Below are 21,116 nucleotides of genomic sequence, written 5' to 3'. Positions count from 1 at the left end.
TAGTTTTGACAAAACATGGACTTTTACGAAAACTGAACCCATTTCCAAGTCCAGAAAGAAACGTAATTCAGCCAAAATACTTGACAGTGTTATGTATTCTTGCCTACAGTTTGAGACTGAAGAAAATGTCTTTGATGGTATACAAAATATTACCATTTCATAAAAACTTTAACCAACACAAACGCTGGTGCTGGGGTGAGTAGTATAGCTCTCCATATTCTTCGAATAGCCCAGCTAAAAACTTCCCCTACAATCTGCATGAACTCGTGGATTTGAATAAATGTTGATTGTCAATAAATCTATGTTCTTTATATATATATATTTTCTACCTGGCTAAATGCCAAATCAAGACTCGTCTGATATTCATAATTCCAAAGACTTGTCAAGTCACAAGTATACTAAACGTACATTTTTAAACAATTTATTAGTCAAAGAAGGATATAATGTGAAAATAAGAGATACATTTCTTGATCAGAGATGGAATTAATTTTTAGTTTAGTGTTTAAAGGAAGACTGGGGTTGTATTTAGCACCAGTTCTGAACTTCATTTAAATTTCCTCTCAAAAAGGACAGAGTTAAAGTAAAGAAGAAAATAAATGTGAAGAAAACTATTTTGAACAGGAGTTTTAATTTGAAAATTTCAAAAGACAGTTATATTTCATAATTAATCTGAAAACGGAGAAGTGGTCAGTATGAATGAATAAATCATCTTTATGTACGGAAATGAATGTAAAACATTTTCCAGTGCGCAGATAAAAAGGAAGACTATATATGCTTATAATTAACTTACTAGTATGGATAACAAGAAAATTAATGTAGAAAGGATTGACGCTGTTTTATTTGAAAGTTTGGTAATGGAGAAATGAAAAATAGCTAGTGGATACATTTAAAACACCAAAATACAATTTTTTTCTTTTATCAAACATCCCCTCTGAAACTTCTGGTTAGAATTTTACCAATCTTGGTTTGTAGCATCACAGTATGGCCCTCTATCAAGATTTTGAAAATTGGTCAGTTTGGCCCCTTTCAAAGGCAGCTAGAAGTAAAAGGAGAAAAAACCTTTAATAACTCCTTCTCAAAGACCACTAGATATATTTTTACTAAACTGAATCTGCAGTATCTTTGTATGGTTTCCACTCAATATATTAAAATAATTGTGTCTTTGAGGGGCCACCAGAGTTAAACAGAAAAAAAATCTAATATTAGATTCTTTCTCATGAACCTGTTGATGGACCTTCACCAAACTTGATATGTAACATCCACGGCCCTCTCAACTCTGTTCCAGTGGTTCACTTGGTCACTTTAGTGGCTGTGTGAGCTATAAAAAGAACAAGCAGTGTTTTCGAAACATGAAATCATGCACCGGGTGTATGACCGAAGATGTTATTTTTTTAAGGTTTTAAGTTAAAGGCAATAATCAAGGTCATCTACATATAGGCCAGTTTTTAGGTCTTGCCTCTAGGTTTGTTCAGTATCAAGTATTAACTAAATTGTCATTTACCTGGGTTGTAGGATCAAATGTTATCTATTAAGGTTTTAAGGTTGAAAGTGAAGTTCATGCAGGTAAAGGTCATTTATATATAGGTCAGTTTTCAGGTCTTGCATCGAAGGATTGTTGAGTGGGAGTACAAACTAAATCAGGTCAATAATGTGGGTAATCTAGTTTGTAGGCAGGCAGATCTGCAGTTTAATCGCTGTATGCCAAGGGGCATAAAACCCTGTAAGACTTCCGATGAACCACTTAGTGTAACATCACCAAACTTGGTCTGTGGCATCCTTGTATGGTCTTCACTAGTTTGTTTAAATGGTTCTACTTGACCCCTTTTAGGGGACACCAGAGCTAAAAATACAAAACAAAAACAACTTTAAACCACATATTCTCATTAGTAACTTGGTGGATCTCCAAAATCCTTAAAATGTACCCTTTCAAGTTGTTCAAATTATTCAGCTTGGTCTCTTTAAGGACTGCCACAGCTTAAAATAAGAATGCCCTTACGGATCCTATTCTCATGAACTGCTTGATGGATCATCACCAAACTTCTGTAGCATCTTGCAACGTCCTCTCTCAGTTTTGTTCAAATGATTCTGCACAACTGATTTAAGGGGCCATCAGAGCAAAAAAGAAAAAAAAAAAACCTTTAAAAGACTTCTCATGAACTGCTTGATGGATTTTCACCAAACTTGGTCTGTAGCATCATTGTAATGTCCTCTCTCAATTTTGTTCAATGGTTCCATATGACTGATTTAAGGGGCCACGAGAGCTGAAAACAAAAATCTTTAAATAACTTCTTTTCACGAATGCTTGAAGGACTATTAACCAACTTGTTGAAAATAGAAAAAAAAATAACAAGAGCTGTCACAGGAGACAGCGCGCTCGACTATTTCGATGCTGGATAGTGAAACTGTGCATATTTGATGAAGCTGGAGGTGTCACTGGCGTATTTAATGTCTCCAATGTGGATGAAGATATGAGATAATAACTTGAGCCTGTGACTAAAGTATCAAGTATTCAGAGAGATAAGGATCAAGTGTATCAAAACATTAAATAAGTCTTAGTATAATTCTAAGCAAAAAGGGGGCATAATTAATGAAATATTGGATCAAGAGTGATGCACCTTGTGTCATGTTGAATCAAATCCATTTTGTTATAACTGAAATATAGTGAAAATGCATCAAAATTAACTTTTAATTCTAAGTAAAAGGGGGCATGATTCATGAGAAATTGGTGCTAGATTTATGGACATTGTGTCATATGATGTGGGTGATAAGGTGGAACAACTAGTGAAAGTGCATCAAAACTTTAACCTGAAATTATAAGTACAAAGGGGGATAATTCATGAAATACTGGTGCTAGACTTATAGCCCTTGTGTCATAAGATGTGAGTGATGATGTTGCACAACTATGTTAAGTTTAAATCAAATCGACTTAGTAATAACCGAGATAGAGTGAAAATGCATCAAAACTGTAACCCTAAAATTCTAAGTAAAAGGGAGGATAATTCATTAAATACTGGTATCAGAGTTATGGACCCTGTGTCATATGATGTTGGGAGATGATGTGGAACAACTACTTTCAGTTTGATTCAAATCCATTTAGTAATACCTGAGATAAAGTGAAAGTGCACCAAAACTTTAACCTGAAATTCTAAGTAAAAAGGGGGGGGGGGATAATTCATGAAATACTGGTGCAAGAGTTATGGCCCTTGTGTCATATGATGTGAGTGATGATGTTGAACAACTGTTTTAAGTTTGAATCAAATCCATTTAGTAATAACTGAGATAAAGTGAAAGTGCACCAAAACTTTAACCTGAAATTCTAAATAAAAAGGGGGGATATTTCATGAAATATTGGTGCCAGAGTTAAGACCCTTGTGTCATATAATGTGGGTGATGATGAGGAACAACTAGTTTAAGTTTGAAGTAAATCCATCAAGTAATAGCAAAGACAAAGAGGCTTTAGATGTTCTTCACTATGCTTGTGAAGTTTAATGAATTGCTTTCAGTTTACTAAGCAGAGGTAATCCACAACAGCTGCGGTTCTTGCACATTGCACTTCCTCCCAATCTCTGTCATTGATTAGGTTTTCTGCTTGGGACAACAGTGTTATGAATAAATAATTATAAAAAATCATGGTATAATTCAAAAAGTAGGCAAGATAAAATTATAGTTCTTGTACAGTGTACTTCCTCTCCATTAACTATCATTTTTTGAAGTTTCAACAAATGACCGTCAATAATTTTGGAGTTATGTTTGGGACAAAAGTGTTAAAGATAGTTATGTTTTTTGTACAGAAGTTTTGGAGTTACTCTCCATACTAAAGTGTTACAGATGCAAAACTGATCAGACAGATGCACATAGGGGGTATAATAAAATGTGCCCTTGATAAAAAGATACTGTGAAACCGAGAATTGTGCCAGAAAATTTCTCCTACACTATTAAAATATCTGACCAAATGACCTTGAACATTGAGCAACCTGACCCTTAACAAAAATGTCTGACAATTACTAAAACAAATCCTTTTGTGAGAGCTGACAATACGTGTAACAGGGGCTGTTATTAAGAAGGTAAAATGCAAACAAGACCAGAAAGCAAGGTTGGGCCAATATCTGGCCAAGGACAATAACAGCACTCCATATTCTTTTAAATAAGCTAAAATCATCATTCTGAAACTGCAATGGTTGGGGAAAAAATGAGTCGAGAACATTTTTTTTGCTGAAGTTTGCAAGCCCAATAGGCAATAAACTGTATAGAAAGTAGCTTTTCCAAAACCCAGGGGCCAATTTATTCAAGGGTATTAAACATTGACTTGTATTTTTAACATTTCAGAACTGAACTGAGTGTTAAGGAACCTTGGAAAAATGCAGCTGTTTGGCTAGGATACAAGGTGCAATATTTCCAACATTGCAAATATTAGCAACAGATAAATTGCTAAGAACAAAAATTTATTCTGAAACTTCTGGTGCATAACCAATATATTCAGAACATCACAAAGATTAGTGAAAGAAACTGCTGGGAAATTAATATTCAGAAAAAATGAAGTGCAAGAAGACCACATCAGAAATCTGTAAGACATGGTATGGACCATCAGCTGAATCAGGGACTGTCTTGAAATTAAAGGAATGGGATGATCAACTGTTGATAGGCTGCCAACAGATGGTGACAGGTGCTTATGCCTTAGTACCTAGATGACTCTATAAGGTAATTTTAATTCAAGTTACCAGTTTCCCTCTCAATGTTCATTTAGTTCTGAGTTCTAGTCAAGAATTCAACAGTATGTAATGTTATCATCACAGAGAATACTATCTTAATTTCTGAATGCATGAAAATGCTCTAGCTGAAAAGTGACCGAGGTAAGGGGACAAAATGTCGAGGTAGTTTCTCAATGGATTATGGCTCAGCTGACAATACATTTCTTAGATTTACAATATCTGATATCATTCTAGTTCTTACCTCATATTTGTTCAATACATTTATGATCAATAACTTATTGATTTTGAAATAATGCCAAAGAATTGATCTGCTGGTTTAAGGCCACATTTAATTTAGTACCCGTCTATTGAAAAAACTGTAACCCGTCAAAAAAGTTTTGCGCTTCCGCTAAAAATTACTTCCGGTCTCATAATTCTAATAAATAAAACTTACTACACCAGGTATATATCCATTCTTCAATCAGAATCTAACAACATATCTAAAAAGACCTTACTGCAGTCTAAATGCAAACAGTAAATGCAGTGCTATACATGTTCATTTTCTACAATAAAATAATGTTAAATATAATACCCCACCCACATTTTTTTCCTGCAAAAAAATGTTCCAATGATTGCCCTCCCACTTACTAACTACAAACTATGACTGTTTTCAGGATGAACAAGGTTCAATTTCTGCATGAAACTGAAGACATGCAACTGACATGTGCCCATTGTCATGACAGACTTGTAAAACCTGTACAAACAAAAAATGGACACAGGTTCTGTGAGGACTGCTTCCTCAAGAAAAGGTAGGCTCTTTCATATATATTGCTTTCTGTAAAGATTTGCTTTAAAGTTTTCTACACGACAGTTGTGCTTGACAATGTATTTAAGCAACAAAGACTTCCACCTGCAAGCACTAATTTTTTCTTCTTACTTCTTCAGAACCAGTGACAAAACATGCAAGAGATGTGTCGAGGACGACATTAAGCCAATGGAAGATTGTAATAGATTAGGCTTGGTATGATTTATTTTTTATTCCTTAATATTTAGGGTTGTACTCACTTCAGATATATTAATGCATTAAAGTAAATGCATTTTAAGCATTTGAACACGGAGAATAACTAGAGCTGTCACTAATCTATGTATATATACATAAAGAAATTTTGTTTGTTTCAATGCAAGTGTCACTACACATATATTTGTTTATTACATACTTATTTCCTGTTAAATTACAATGGAACTGGAAACGTCAATATTTTTCCATACACTGACGCCTGAATTCATATCGGGTGCAGTATTGTTAATCTGATTCAGTTCACTGAAAACAAAATCATAATGTTTACATTACATTTTTACATGTAGATACATATGTAATAAAAAGCTTATTATCTTTGCATTGGGAAACATGCACTCGTTATTTAGTGGAAGAATATTGCGCTCCTAAAGTCGCGCAATATTTTCGCTGCAGAAATTTTCATATTTCCCGATACAAATAATAACCTATAAATACATACATAAAAGATATTTGTTTGTTACAAAGCAAGTGTCACTATACATATATATGTACATATATATAAAAGATTTTTGTTTGTTTCAATGCAAGATTGAAATATCTTTCACTGAACAAACAACACTTACAATATGTTTGCGAGTGGTGCAGCTATGAAGTCCACAAGCGAAAGATATTTCGATCTTACTCGTAAAACAAATTTTCTGTTTATTTATCACATTTTTTTAATGGTTTCAACCAAAATCTGTTCATTTCAAGCATGACATTAGGCTACATCACAAAATGTCACATTCTCAACTGGAAAAACTTGGAATAGTTCTTTGAGGTTTTTACATTTCTTTTACATCTTAATACAAAGAAGCATGTATTTTATACTGTTGTAGGTTTTCATATGCATCTATATCTGTAACGAGGTCTATTTTGGAAAGAATTTCCATTTATGTATAATAACTATTTTTTCACATTACAGTGTAGTTCTATACCAGTGAAAATAATACATGTATGAGAAAATTCGGCTTGTTGAAACATAGTCCAATGAACCACAAAAAAATATTAAATAAATATTTTTTTCAGAAGGACTGCTTTGGTGACAAGGCAGTTGTGTTTGACATGTACAAAATGAAGGCCAAATGTATAACCTGTCGCCGTCGTGGCACTTATCGTGAAATCATGAAGGTATTTTTCAGCACGAATTTCATTTGACAAACAATTTTTTTACTTTCTTTTTAGGTTCTTCCAAGTCGCACATAGATACTCCTATGTCAGACTTTCATTTTAACATAAAAGTGTTTGTCTGTTGAGAGTTTTGAGTTGTGGAAGTATGATGGAATGCACTGGTGACAGTGTTTACAAATAGCAATGTATGTGAAGTCTGATAACATAGAATTACTGTCAAATTACTGTCAACTAGGCAATGTTGTCATAGTCACAAGTTAAAATGTATTATATGGGGTTAACGAATGACTTGTTTTGACCTTACATCTAAAACTTTCTTGCTTCATGTATCAATAAAACTTTACTCGTTATATACCTGATATATTCGCCTCTGACTTTCCAATAATTCACTGATAAACATGTAATAAAGTGAAATTAACAAGAGCTCCGCCAAGCGGGCAATATACGCCCAAAGGGTTATATCAGAGGAGGATGGGAGCAAAATTTAAAGAACTTGACTGTTGAAGCCCAAAGGACAGGAAGAACAAAGGGAAGAAATAAAAAAAAAAAATTCTAAGTAGACAGAAAAAAAATATTCTAAGTCCACAAAAAAATTCCTTACCAGGTACAGACATGTCAAAATACACCTAAAAATTGGAGGTACCATCCATGTTGTACCACAGAAAAGTGGTTTCGGTTTTTCCCTACGGCCAATAATAAAAAAGTTACAAAATAAGCTATTTATAGTAACATAAAAGGGAAGTAATTCAATAAAAAAAATTATTGTAAGTGAACAAAAAGGGGATCTGCCAAATAAAAACAAGAGCACCGTAATGCAGAGCAATATACACACGAAACAAAGTCATATGACCTTTGACCACTAAGTGTGACCTTGACGTTAAAGCGAGCCATGTGAAACATGCGCTCTGCACGCCGTCTCGATGTGGTGAACATTTGTGCCAAGTTTCTTTAAAATCCTTCAAGCAGTTCAAGAGTTACAGAGCGGACACAAAACAAAGTCGTATGACCTTGACCTTGAAGGGAGCCATCCTAAACATGCGCTCTGCACGTCGTCTTGATGTGGTGAACATTTGTACCAAGTGGCTTTGAAATCCTTCAAGGGGTTCAAGAGTTACAGAGCAGACACGAAATTGGTAACAGACGGACAGACAGACGGACACCGGCGTCATAACATAATATATCCTTTCAGGCGTATAAAAAACTTGCTGTTAAACATTAATCTGAAAACAACAGTGATGCCAAAGCAAGTAACAGCCCTCCTTATTCTTTGATTAGTCTATCTAAAACCAGAAAAACAAGAGCTGTCCGTAAGACAGCCAAGCTCGACTATTCGAAATATTGTCCCAGAAGCAGGAAAATATTACCCAAAAAGGTTAAATATCAAAAGAGTTTTAAGTTCAGAAGGGGGAATAATTTGACCAAAATGCATATCAGTTATGGGACTTGCTGCTATCAACTAGTTTTATAACCCCGAAGGCACATGTGAAGTTTCAATTCAATATCTGCATTAGTTTTGGAGATAGAAACTTGCATGTAAAACTTTAACCAGAATTTTTGCATGTAAAACTTTAACCAGAATTTTCAAAGTCCAAAAGGGGGCATAATTTGCCCAAAATACATGCCAGAGTTATGGGACTTGACCCAGTGAGGTTGGTAATTGATCTAGAAAAAGAAAAAATAAGTTTCAAATCTATATGCCTTTTAGTAATAGCTGTATGTACTTGCACGCAAAACTTTAACCAGAATTTTCTAAGTCCAAAAGGGGGCATAATCTGGCCAAAATGAAGGTCAGAGTTATGGGACTTGCTGCTATCAACTAGTTTTATAACCCCGAAGACACATGTGAAGTTTCAAATCAATATCTGCATTAGTTTTGGAGATAATAACTTGCATGTAAAACTTTAACCAAAATTTTCTAAGTCTAAAAGGGGGCATAATTTGCTCAAAAAACATGTCAGAGTTATGGGACTTGACCCAGTGAGGTTGGTAATTGATCTAGAAAAAGATAAAATAAGTTTCAAATCTATATGCCTTTTAGAAATAGCTGTATGTACTTGCATGCAAAACTTTAACCAGAATTTTCTAAGTCCAAAAGGGGGCATAATTTGGCCAAAATGAAGGTCAGAGTTATGGGACTTGCTGCTATCAACTAGTTTTATAACCCCGAAGACACATGTGAAGTTTCAAATCAATATCTGCATTAGTTTTAGAGATAGTAACTTGCATGTAAAACTTTAACCAAAATTCCAAAAGGGGCCATAATTTGCTCAAAATACATGTCAGAGTTATGGGATTTGACCCAGAGAGGTTGGTAATTGACCTAGAAAAAGAAAAAATAAGTTTCAAAGCTATATGCCTTTAATTGATGGCTGTATGTACTTGCATGTAAAAACTTAACCAAGGTGTGACGCCGACGCCAGGGTGAGTAGAATAGCTAGACTATTCTTCGAATAGTCGAGCTAAAAACTACATGTATATCCACTGGTGCCCCCACTTACTGTTACGATATGATCATATTTTGCTTGTTGACATTGCAAGACTAAGTAAACTTTCATATTATCTTAGCAAAAGGGTGCTGGTTTGCGGGAAGAGGTCACAGTGCGTAGGATACTACAAAACGTCAAGAAATGCAAATTATTTCATGAGCCTAGTTCAAATACTATTTGAGATACAAGCAACCCAAACTATTAGATCATATATGCAATTTTCTGACAAAATCAAAAGCCATAACTCTAATCATATGAGCACAGCTAAGTAATAATTATAAATGGGTTGCAAAATCATTAAAAAAACATTGGCAATGGCTTCTTAATGATTATTTTAATTCCAATGAATTATTAAAAATCATTTGAAATTAGCAAAAATTATGTAGTAACTGGGACTTTATATTATTAGCATTATAAAAACAAGAGATTGTAGAACACGAAATGCTCCCCCCACCCCCTTGATGTATTCAGTAACTGCACAAGGAACAGTAATTAGTTGGTCACTGTTCACTGGACGTTTGACATACATGTACTTGCAAATCAATAATTATGGGTCAATTACCTGTCAAAAGTGACCTCCATATCAAATGTGATCTTAGACCACAGCATTCTCTGGTTATCTGGCAAAAAAGTTCTACTGTTCTGGGTCAGTGTGACCTTGACCTTTGACCTACTGATATGGGTCATCTGCTGGTCATGATCAATCTCCCTACTAAGTTTCGTGATACTAGGCCCAAGCGTTCTCAAGTTATTTTCTGGAAATGGTTTAACTGTTCTAGGTCACTGTGACCCTGACCTTTGACCTACAGATCTCAGAATCAATACGGGTCATCTGCTGGTCATGACCAACCTCCCTATTAACTTTCATGATCCTAGGCCAATGAGTTCCGAGTTATCATCTGGAAACGGATTGGTCTATGGACAGACCAACTGACAGACATCAGCAAAACAATGTACACCTCCTTCTTCAAAGGGGGACATCACTCATAACTAGAATTGTGTCTACTGGACATGGATACCCCCATATACTGCACCATCCCCTAAATAGCAAAGTTTTTAGTACAGACCATCTTCACATGAAATATGTTTGACTAAATAAATGTTTGAAGCAAACTGTATTCAGATAAGGTCGTGCATCTGAGCAACTTCAAAAAGTGTATGAGGAGTTGAATACACCAATTATCTTTTTCTTTTCAGCTGCACGAAAGAGATGGTTGCAAGAAACCATGTTGCCCCTGTGTGCTGCAATAACAGGGACAGTCAGTTACAGTGTCAGAAGCTTAGCACTATTGTTTGTGAGATGACAACTACACCTCTTGTTAAACAACTGATTGTAGTGACTTGTGAATGATGCTCACCGACTTGTGTATAAACATTTAAAAAATCTTTACAACAAACTACAATTATATAAAATATTGTTGAAAAAAAAAGAGAGAGCAAAAATGTTACTATCTATACTCTGATGCAAAAACTTATGTGCCATTTTGTGTGTGTATTTCTTTTATTGTCATTATATGTAAGACTAGAATAATTGTACAAACTTACAGGTTCTACAGATATGCAGATTTATGATGTTAAACCTTTCATTTTTCTTTTGTTGAAATGAGCCGCACAAAGAAAACCTTCATTCCAAAGTGTATGATAACAGTTCAAAAAATGCTCTTTAATTAGAGGGATATTTCTAAAATGATGAGAAACTACCCAAATTTTTCAAGGTATGGAAAACGTAACAAAAATCTTTGGTCCCTAGAACTTTCTTAAATATTCTTAGAAATACCAGTTTTTAGAAGTTTAGTTTATAATGAATTATCTCTTGACATACTGGAAATTGCTATATCTGTGTTTAATACAATGCAAGGGAGGTTACTAATATAGTTGTTAACTACTAAGACAAACATTACAATGCCATCTGAAATTAAAGTATTTTGTTTTAATTGTATATATATTTCAAAAGACTATTCTCTAACTGAAAAAAGTGGTCGTGAATAATCGACAATTATGCATTCAAGTGTATTATTTTATGAAGAGACACATTAATGTTTTTGTATTTATTTGGATACAATTCTTTTTTTCTTGACAAGTCAAATAACAATTTTTAGCACTCTTCATCTAGATTGCGAACTGTTTTGAAATAACTTAGCATTTAAGGGGCGCACCTCCAGATTTTTTATATACGTTTAGTTTCATCTACTTGTTTACATAAAAAAACATATTACAATCAAAATAATATTTAGCAGAACCATGTTTTCACATATCTCAACAATATGAATCAGTTATATGCTACATGTGTATAATTCACATGAGCTATGTCATCTTGAAATTATTCCACAAGTGTATAACCTCATCCTATTGCTTCAACATGTTAAAACTTGGTTCTGCTATGTATTATTTCTTAAATACAGAATTTTATCACATGCTCTTAGATGAAATACCTGAAAATATCAGTGAAATAAATTTCATATTTCACTGCCAAACTTTCTTTTTACTGGCCAGAATGGAAATTTCCCACAGTTCTGGTTCTGTTTATTTTCCACCTGTACAATTGGTGTATAGCCAGTAAGTCATGATAAATCTAAAAGAAGAAAAACCATGACTTACCTTATGTTTTGTACTTGACTTCTATATACATAATGTAAAATGTAAGTATTTGCTGCCAAGTGATAAAAGTTTTATCCAAGTTCATTTGTAATTCAGATCCGCATCCTCACAAAGCGAACATTAAGCCTGGGTTATATCTATACAGGCCATAGTGCTGCTTGATTCAGAAAATAAATGACCACTTCCTCTATGATCTGAATTCATTAATGGTCATTTCCAGTTCAAATGTTCCATGAACCCAATCCTTACAGCTAAATTCTGACAAACATTATGTAAACTTCCGCTTTTATGTGACGCATTTATAAAAATGTCTTGTGGTAACTGCAAATATTCTGAATAACTGTGCAAAATGTTAGTAGGCATATTAAATACCTCCATCTTTTCTTCCCAAAATACTGATCTTACTTTCAGCTGTAACATGAACAAAATTTCGTTTACCTCCACTAATATGATATCTAAGGGAGATAACTACATATTTTCACTGATGCATAGTCTCTCATTGCAGTCACACATAAATATTGTGTTTGTGAAAATTAACAAACATCCTTTATTCTTAAAAATTATAAAATCTCAAATGACTATGAACAAAGGTCTTAACCACAAACAAAAATGGTTACTATACAGACAATTCTTTAAACATAAGTTGAACCACAAACAAAATTGGTTACTTATAGAGACAATTCTATAAACATAAGTCAAATTAACCGAATCTATTGCTTCAAACTATATTATGTCAAAGGTTCCACTTTCTAAACAACTTGTTTTAGCCTTACGCCTGCTGTGAACATTTTTTAACTTTGACTTGTCGGGATAGCACTGAATCCTTCATCCTGGCTTTCGAGGAATGAAAATGTTCTTTTACAATGTATAAAACCATAGATTACAGAGTCTACAGTCAGTCAATGCCTTTTGCTTTTGCTTCACGCTTAACTTTCTCCTTTAACACTTCAGAATCTTCATGGGCCTGTGCTAACTTAGCCTGAAAACATACAATGTGTCACTTTATACAGAAGAACTTGTCCTACTCAATATTTTACATTCACCCAGATCTGACATGATACTATTGTATGATAAGCAATTTCTTAAATAACCTTTTTTTCTTCAAATTCAATGTAATATTTATCATAAAGCTTCCTTTCACTAGTGTTGTTGAAAGGTGAAGCTAACCTTTTCTTCATTATAACATGTTTGTTTTGTTGGCTTTTAAATCATACAGAAACCATTAAGGTCATACTTCAACTTTCAAGGTTTTTATAATAAAGACCCCATGTGCCCCTCAGGACATTATTTAGGGAACAGTGGTCTCCTGGGTAGAATTATCGACTTTCAAAAGCCGACTGGATACCTTCCTCACATGAGAACTTGAATGGGGCTCAAATACACAGAGTTATGGGGCAATTGTTGTTTCAAAGTCGCAGACCTTAACTAACTGTTCATAGATACTCATGGTGTCAAAGATCAAAGCTTTAAACCAAACTCTAATGTATCATTCTTGAATGCTGAATGAGACACCAACTGAAACATCAAAGTATATGTGAATATATATGATACAATAGGAACCATGTATGTCATTAGAAAGGTTCAAAAACTTTTTAAACAATATTTTGGTGAAAAGTTGTTTGTTCACTGTTCCTTTAAGCTGTACCAAGAGATCAACCAACTTACTTCTGCCTCTTTACCTTGCAGAGAACTGTTTTGGTTTGAAATCAGTGTCAGTTATGACTGCAAATCCTCCTTATGGGTCACCTGTGGTCTGTACAAGCTATCTAATCAAGCTGATTTTTTGCAATTAGCATCAATACTTCATTTCAATTAAACTCCAATAACTTACAAGTATACTATATTCTAATATGCTTTTCTCTGTTAAAACACTCTTACGCTAGAATGACGTCATGTTAATGTGCATTGTCGTCAATGTTTTTGTTGCGACCAAGAAAGAGCACAGCTATATTTCATCTACTGTTTTAGATTAAGGGCACATTAGAATCAAAATAATTTATACCAAAACCGTGTTTTAACACTATTTATGTACTCGGGCGGTAATATATCATACAGATAATTTCACTCGGGCTGCGCCCTTGTGAATTTATTACGCCCGACGTATAACCGCCATTCATGCATGAATAGTGTTAAAACACTCTTTTGCTATAAATTATTTCTTAATTCTTATATGTTTTTCTCTGTTAAAACACTCTTACACTACAATGACGTCACGTTAACGTGCGGTGACGTCAATGTTTTTGTTGCGACCAAGGAGCGCTACTATATCTTATCTACTGTTTGAGATTAAGGGCATATTAGAATGGAAATAATTTATAGCAAAACCGTGTTTTAACACTATTTATACACTCGGGCGGTAATACTTCGTACAAATAATTTCACTCGGGCAGCGCCCTCGTGAAATTATTACGCCCAACATGTAACCGCCCATCGTGCATAAATAGTGTTAAAACATTCTTTTGCTTTAAATTATTTCTTAAATAATATACTGAACTGACATCGAAAGAAGCTATACCTGCATATTTTCCATGTGTTCCATAAATGACTGAAGAGCTTCCTGGAAGAACTTTTTATACTGGTCCAGTTTCCGTCTTGCCTTTTCTCTTTCTTGTAATGACCTAGGTGTAGACAATCTTGTTTGTTTGTTTGTTTTGGGTTTAACGCCGTTTTTCAACAGTATTTCAGTCATGTAACGGCGGGCAGTTAACCTAACCAGTGTTCCTGGATTCTGTACCAGTACAAACCTGTTCTCCGCAAGTAACTGCCAACTTCCCCACATGAATTATCAGAGGTGGAGGACTAATGATTTCAGACACAATGTCGTTTATCAAATAGTCACGGAGAACATACGCCTCGCCCGAGGATCGAACTCGCAACCCAGAGGTCCGTAGACCAACGCTCTTACCTACTGAGCTAAGCGGGCGGGCTGTAGACAATCTTGAGTTAGTAAATAATTGCAATGTTAAAAGGAAACTTAAGTCTGGTTTTTCTTTATGGAAAATTATGCCATATTTCCCTTCATTTCATGAGCAATAATAGAGTTTCTTTTTATCATCTCATGTGTAAAATACTGTTATACAGTTTTGGAAACAGTTGAATATTATAATTGACAAACATATCACACAGAGAAATGGAAAACTACCATGAATTTATCATAAATATTCATCACGAAGTCAACCCAGACCATAGGAAAATGGAACATGTATCACCAATATTCCATTAATTAAAAAGTACAGTAAACCCTTATACTCTGCCTTACTACATAACAAGGAGTTTGAACCTGTGATTTTGATGTTCTAAAGTGTCCATTCATATCTAGTCATCAAGTTATTCATGTGGAGTGCAAAAATGTGACAAACTGAAATACAGTTGAAACTCGGTATCTCAAATTTCAAGGGATCAAGCTTTTTGTTCGAGATAACGAAAATTCAATTCAAAATTATATTCTGTGCACCCGTTTTCAGGACAAGCCATGAAAGACAGCCAAAAAACAGAGATGCTTCCGCTGCTTGTTTATGCAGACTGCATTCCTTTCCTAGGCTAAACTAATTTGTATTTATCATACCAAGAGTCTACTTTTTTCTTTTCACTGCTAGCATCTTGTTGGGACAGGAACATCACACTTTCCAGTTGGACCATCTCATTCTGAAGTTCTTCTACACATTCCTGCATTCTCTGTATCTCCTTCTGGTACATCTGTTACCATAGCAATGAGGAGATATTTTTCAAATTATACTTGTTCATAACAAGAGCTGTCTGATGACAGCGCGCTCGACTATTCAAAGAATTGATTGAAGAATGGGGTCAAAATATTTCCACGGATATTCAGACAAAAGAAATAAATAGATTAGACAAACAATGTTCCTGTATTACTTTGATTTCGATAAGTCTTGCACTAAATGGCAAAATATGAGCCAATTTCAAAGTCCAAAAAGGGCCATAATTCAGCCAAAATAGTTATGTACTCTTGCCTACAGATGGAAATCATAATGATAAACAAGTGTTCAAAGTTTAAAAGCCATATGTCAAATAGTTTTGACAAAACATGGACTTGTATGAAAACAGAACCAATTTCAAAGTCCAAAAAGGGCCATAATTCAGCCAAAATAGATTACAGAGTTATGTTCTCTTTCCTACAGATAGAGACTATTATACTTAACAAGTGATAAAAGTTTAAAAGCCATATGTCAAACACTTTACAAAAAATATGAACTGGTACGAAAAACTTAACCAAGATTTCTAAGTCAAAAGGGGCCATAATTCAGCCAAAATCTTTGATGGAGTTATGTACTCTTGCCTATAACTGAACATGGTGATGGTAAACAGGTGTTGAAAGTTTCAAAGCTTTATCTCAAAAGACTTTGTCAAAATATGAACTGGTACGAAATATTAACCCAGATTTCTAAGTCAAAAAGGGCCATAATTCAGCCAAAATCCTTGATGGAGTTATGTGCTCTTGCGTATAACTGGACATGGTGATGGTAAACAAGTGTTGAAAGTTTCAAAGCTTTATCTCAAAAGACTGTCTAAATATGAACTGGTACGAAAAACTTAACCAAGATTTCTAAGTCGAAAGGGACCATAATTCAGCCAAAATCCCTGATGGAGTTACGTACTCTTGCCTATAACTGGCCATGGTGATGGTAAACAAGTGTTGAAAGTTTCAAAGCTTTATCTCAAAAGACTTTGTCTAAATATGAACTGGTACGAAAAACTTAACCAAGATTTCTAAGTTGAAAGGGGCCATAATTCAGCCAAAATTCCTGATGGAGTTATGTACTCTTGCCTATAACTGGCCATGGTGATGGTAAACAAGTGTTGAAAGTTTCAAAGCTTTATCTTAAAAGACTTTGTCAAAATATGAACTGGTACGAAAAATTTAACCATGATTTCTAAGTCAAAAGGGGCCATAATTCAGCCAAAATCCTTGATGGAGTTATGTGCTCTTGCCTATAACTGGCCATGATGATGGTAAACAAGTGTTGAAAGTTTCAAAGCTTTATCTCAAAAGACTTTGTCAAAATGTGGACTGGTACGAAAAACTTAACCAAGGTGTGACGCCGATGCCGACGCCGACACCGACGCCGTGGTGAGTAGGATAGCTCTACTTATTCTTCGAATAGTCGAGCTAAAAATAAGACAGATACAAAACCTTTGCCAAGCTGGATGGATGGATAGAGTATATATGATCTCGTTATAATCTTTGTTGCCAACCAACCGCATTTTTGACTGTAGCAACAAAATGTCCTACATAGCCTCCATATTACCCTCTGTCTATCTACCAGGTCTTGTACTCGTAGGATCTATATGTTTTGACTAACAGACAGACATGTGATGGACTGACAGAGTGATTGACAAAGGAAAGCCATAAAACCCTCCAGTGACACTATGGTAAGACACTAATAACATTTTTTACATGTTAATGTAGGACATATATCATAATCAAATACACGTTGCCACTCAACATGAAGATGCACTATCAGACCTGACATGGCTGCCAATTCTCACACATAAACAGTACTTTTTAGGAAGCTGGCTCAAGAGTGATTCAACCCGGTATAAAGCTTACTTTTCCAAAATCACACAAAATTGAATACTACACTTTTATCTGCCGTGTAAGCCACAAAGTATACAACAGGAAAATATTTTTTTAGAATACTGTTAATTAATAATGTAATCCAGCAAAGAGTACCTGTTTCTTGGCTTCTACTTCATCCTCTGCCCTCTTGTATTTACTCTCCAACAGACCAACTTCATTCTGTAAGTCACTCACATACTCCGATGCCTAGAACAGAATAGTGATACAGTGAGCATAAAACTATTAAATAAACTAGAGGTGCCTTTGAGAAAAGTGCATGTCTCCCACAACTGTCTAATCATCTGAATAGTAAGTCTGTCTTTATATACTGTTTACATGTTGGAGAAAGCGGTCTACAAGTTATTCACATGTTGAAGTAAGCAGCCTATTGGTAATTCAAGAGCCATAATTCCGAAGTGCCTGGGTCGATTTGACTAGTTATCGAACTTGGCCGAGAACTTATTGGCAAACACATTTTGTTCAAGTTTGGTGAAGATCGCATGAGAAATGTTTGACTTAGTGTGCGGACAGGATTTGTGACAGACAGACACACACATACATACACAGACGGGAGTAAATCAGTATGTCTCCCACACCACTGTGTAGTGGGAGACATAATTACTTGGAACTTAGGTGGTGCAATGAATTTATTCTCTGCTGAATTATAACGCAACTCACATAAAGGCATTATATACAAGACACACGAAACATAAAAAGAATTCAGAGGGTTAGGGGTCTTATATTGTAATTGTTTGTAACTTTGCACAGGAATATATACTAGGTTTAATCCAGAAAACAGATTAACAATTACATTTTTAAAATAATTATTTTCTTTACCCAGTTGAGAGACAGAGACAACTATAATTTCAAAATTCAAATCAATTGAAATTTAACACTTTCCGTAAACTAGTGACTACTGGGAATATTTACAACATACAATCATATTTTCTTCTACTGTAATGAGTACTTGCAAATTTGGATACTTCCAATCCTGTGGACGAAAATCCAGTTTGAATACTGGACGCTGACATGTTTGCTGGAATGTGATCTTTATATTCGTTGAAGAAATAAGGCAATTAATAGAGAAACCAACTTAAAACTACACTAAACTACTTAATTTGTTGACATTTTACATATGTATCAACATCAAAAACAAGACGGCAACGGTGGCCTGTGTCATTCATCTGACCAGGACGTAACAACTGCCTTTAGGATGTGAACTTGGACACGACTTTCTTTTATAAAGATTGATTCAAAAATGTGGTTCTAAACGATAATGTTTTTTCAAAATTGAGGTAATCTATTTCAGTTTATGAAATGTCGACTCTGAATTGCAAATCTGATCAGATCAGCACATGGCTGGCAATCTACAGCCCTAATTCTTTCTCTGATTTATATTAAAATCGTAACTGTGTGAATAAATTCACAGTATCCAAAGAATGTTCATTATTAAAACACTTAGAACATTTTCATGGGCATCATCATATAATGTGAATTTAACATGGTTCATTGTTTTGTCACCTAAACAAAATAAAGTCAAACATTTTATATTCTGCAATAAAAAATGGTTGACACTTGGACCAGAGATACAACATTATAATGTCACTTATGACACCAAAAAGCTACCCTCTGGTTCAAATCCTGTGCAACTAAACTCTGAAATGTGGCACATCAAACAACAAACAATGCTAAGGCCTTAAATATTTTATAAATGACAACTATGAGTGTCACACCGATTCTACCTTCAATCAATTTCTATAATCAAAATTCTATATAGATCATTACCATAGAATGATGTCAAATGGTACAAAACAGCTACTGTTTCATTACACATGATTGTATCTTTCTTGTCCAAAGTAATATTTTCCTAATGTTTTAACAGCTTTAAACAATTTAGGCATTTCTTTTTTAACTTTTCGGCCTGAAGCCTTCTATCAGGATAATAAAAAATAATTATGACGTCATTTACCAAACCCTTTTTTAACATTTAATATCTTCATACTGCATTTCCCTTTGATTATAAAAATATACCATTAAATGTGAAATCATAATCAAGTTTCTACATCTCACCTGTTCCAATTGTTCCATCACTTTAATTTTTTCCGAGTTCTGTCTATTGGCCGAATCTGCACACTGTGCTTTCAATGTTAGCAAGGCTGGCTGTAACAAAGAACAAAGTTAACACAATTATATATTGCTACTACACCATTAATGAACCAACAAGATGACTACTTCTTACCAATACCAATCCCTCAGTAATGTTAGACACAAAGGCAGTAGTTTAAAAGAAACAGTGACATTGTGCAGCTTGCCTTAAAACTTGAATACAAACAAGAGCTGTCCACAAGACAGCGCGCTTGACTTTTCTCAGTGTTTGACTCTGAATTAGAGCTTTGCCAGTAAAAAAATTCCAAGTTAAAAAGGGACATAACTCTGTCAAAATTCAAACCAGAGTAATGGGGATTATTTCTCTTGGTGAAGACTTTGATAGTAAGTAACTATTTTAAGTTTCATGTCAAAAGCTTTAATAGAAACAGAGTTATTTGACTTTATCAAAAATTTTAACTAAACATTCTAAGTTAAAAAGGGGCATAATTCTGTCAAAATTCAAATCAGAGTAATGGGGGTTGTTTCTCCTGGTGTAGACTTTGATAGTAAATAACTATTTTAAGTTTCAAGCCAATAGCTTTGATAGTAACAGAGATATTTGACATTATCAAAAACTTTAACCAAAAATTCTAAGTTAAAAAGGGGCATAATTCTGTCAAAATTCAAACCAGAGTTATGGGAATTGTTTCTCCTCGTGTGTCTTTGATAGTAAATAAGTGTTTTAAGTTTCAAGTCAATAGCTTTGATAGCAACAGAGATATCTGACTTTAACCAACGGCGACGCCGACACTGGAGCGAGTGCAATAGCTTTACTTTTTCTTCGAAAAGTCGAGCTAAAAAACTATGACACTGATGCCTTGGCACATACAACAGCCCTCCTTTCTTTCTGAATAGTCAAGTTAATGTTGGTCTTTCATTTATAATGTATTGTTTCATCCCAATACAAATATGCAGCAATGTCTTCAGTTATTACATGAATTACTTAGAACTTTATTCTTTATAGATGGAGCTTGTCTGGTTTGACAAGGCAGTCTGAAAGACAGCTAAATCCCCCGCCACTGCTATGGATAGTGAAAGGGTAAAACCTTTGATTTTAGCTGTGACCTTGACCTTGAACTGACACGGCTGACTCATGAATTCTGCACAACGTCTTGATGAGGTGATCATTTGACCAAAGTTTCATGAAAATCCTTCAAGGGGTTTAGGAGATACAGAGCTGAAACCTTTGACCTTCAGTTGTGACCTTGACCTTGAGTTGACATGGCTGACTCATGAGTTCTTGATGAGGTGATCATTTGACCAAAGTTTGATGAAAATCCTTCAAGGGGTTAAGGAGATACAGAGTGGACACCAAATGGAAGGCTCAAACCTTCGACCCTTAGTTGTGACCTTGACCTTGAGCTGGCATGGTTGACTCATAATTTCTGCACATCGTCTTGATTAGGTAATCATTTGACCCAGGTTTTATA

General features: G+C 34.7%; 2 protein-coding genes across 2 annotated transcripts; one reads left to right on the top strand and one right to left on the bottom strand.

Annotated features, from left to right (window-relative positions):
* Window positions 1-345: 345 nt before the first annotated feature.
* LOC128554114 (TNF receptor-associated factor 3-like) lies at window positions 346-10,780 on the top strand. The gene is made up of 6 exons (XM_053535357.1): window positions 346-686; window positions 3,792-4,698; window positions 5,363-5,497; window positions 5,634-5,709; window positions 6,775-6,876; window positions 10,560-10,780. Exons 3-6 carry the CDS (start codon window positions 5,364-5,366, stop codon window positions 10,611-10,613), a joined length of 366 nt encoding a protein of 121 aa, XP_053391332.1. The 5' UTR covers window positions 346-686; window positions 3,792-4,698; window position 5,363; the 3' UTR covers window positions 10,614-10,780.
* An 887-nt stretch (window positions 10,781-11,667) lies between these two features.
* Window positions 11,668-19,698, bottom strand: LOC128554112 (uncharacterized; the record flags this gene model as incomplete). Its single annotated transcript, XM_053535355.1, has 5 exons — window positions 11,668-12,939; window positions 14,476-14,578; window positions 15,526-15,656; window positions 17,653-17,745; window positions 19,609-19,698. Coding segments are annotated over 5 exons (501 nt in total), but the record flags the coding sequence as incomplete, so codon positions are not given.
* Window positions 19,699-21,116: the final 1,418 nt, after the last annotated feature.

This window comes from Mercenaria mercenaria, unplaced genomic scaffold, assembly GCF_021730395.1.
Source record: "Mercenaria mercenaria strain notata unplaced genomic scaffold, MADL_Memer_1 contig_4726, whole genome shotgun sequence".
Classification (NCBI taxonomy): Eukaryota; Metazoa; Mollusca; class Bivalvia; order Venerida; family Veneridae; genus Mercenaria; species Mercenaria mercenaria.
The sequence above is the reverse complement of the archived record's forward strand: the minus strand, read 5'-3'. Positions and strand labels throughout refer to the sequence as shown.

Bases quoted from the DNA above. Each gene is read 5' to 3' on its own strand.
- LOC128554114 (XM_053535357.1), top strand. From the start codon at position 5,364: ATGAACAAGGTTCAATTTCTGCATGAAACTGAAGACATGCAACTGACA. The intron at 5,498-5,633 runs GTAGGCTCTTTC...TTACTTCTTCAG, and splicing joins GACTGCTTCCTCAAGAAAAG to AACCAGTGACAAAACATGCA. The intron at 6,877-10,559 runs GTATTTTTCAGC...TTTTCTTTTCAG, and splicing joins CTTATCGTGAAATCATGAAG to CTGCACGAAAGAGATGGTTG.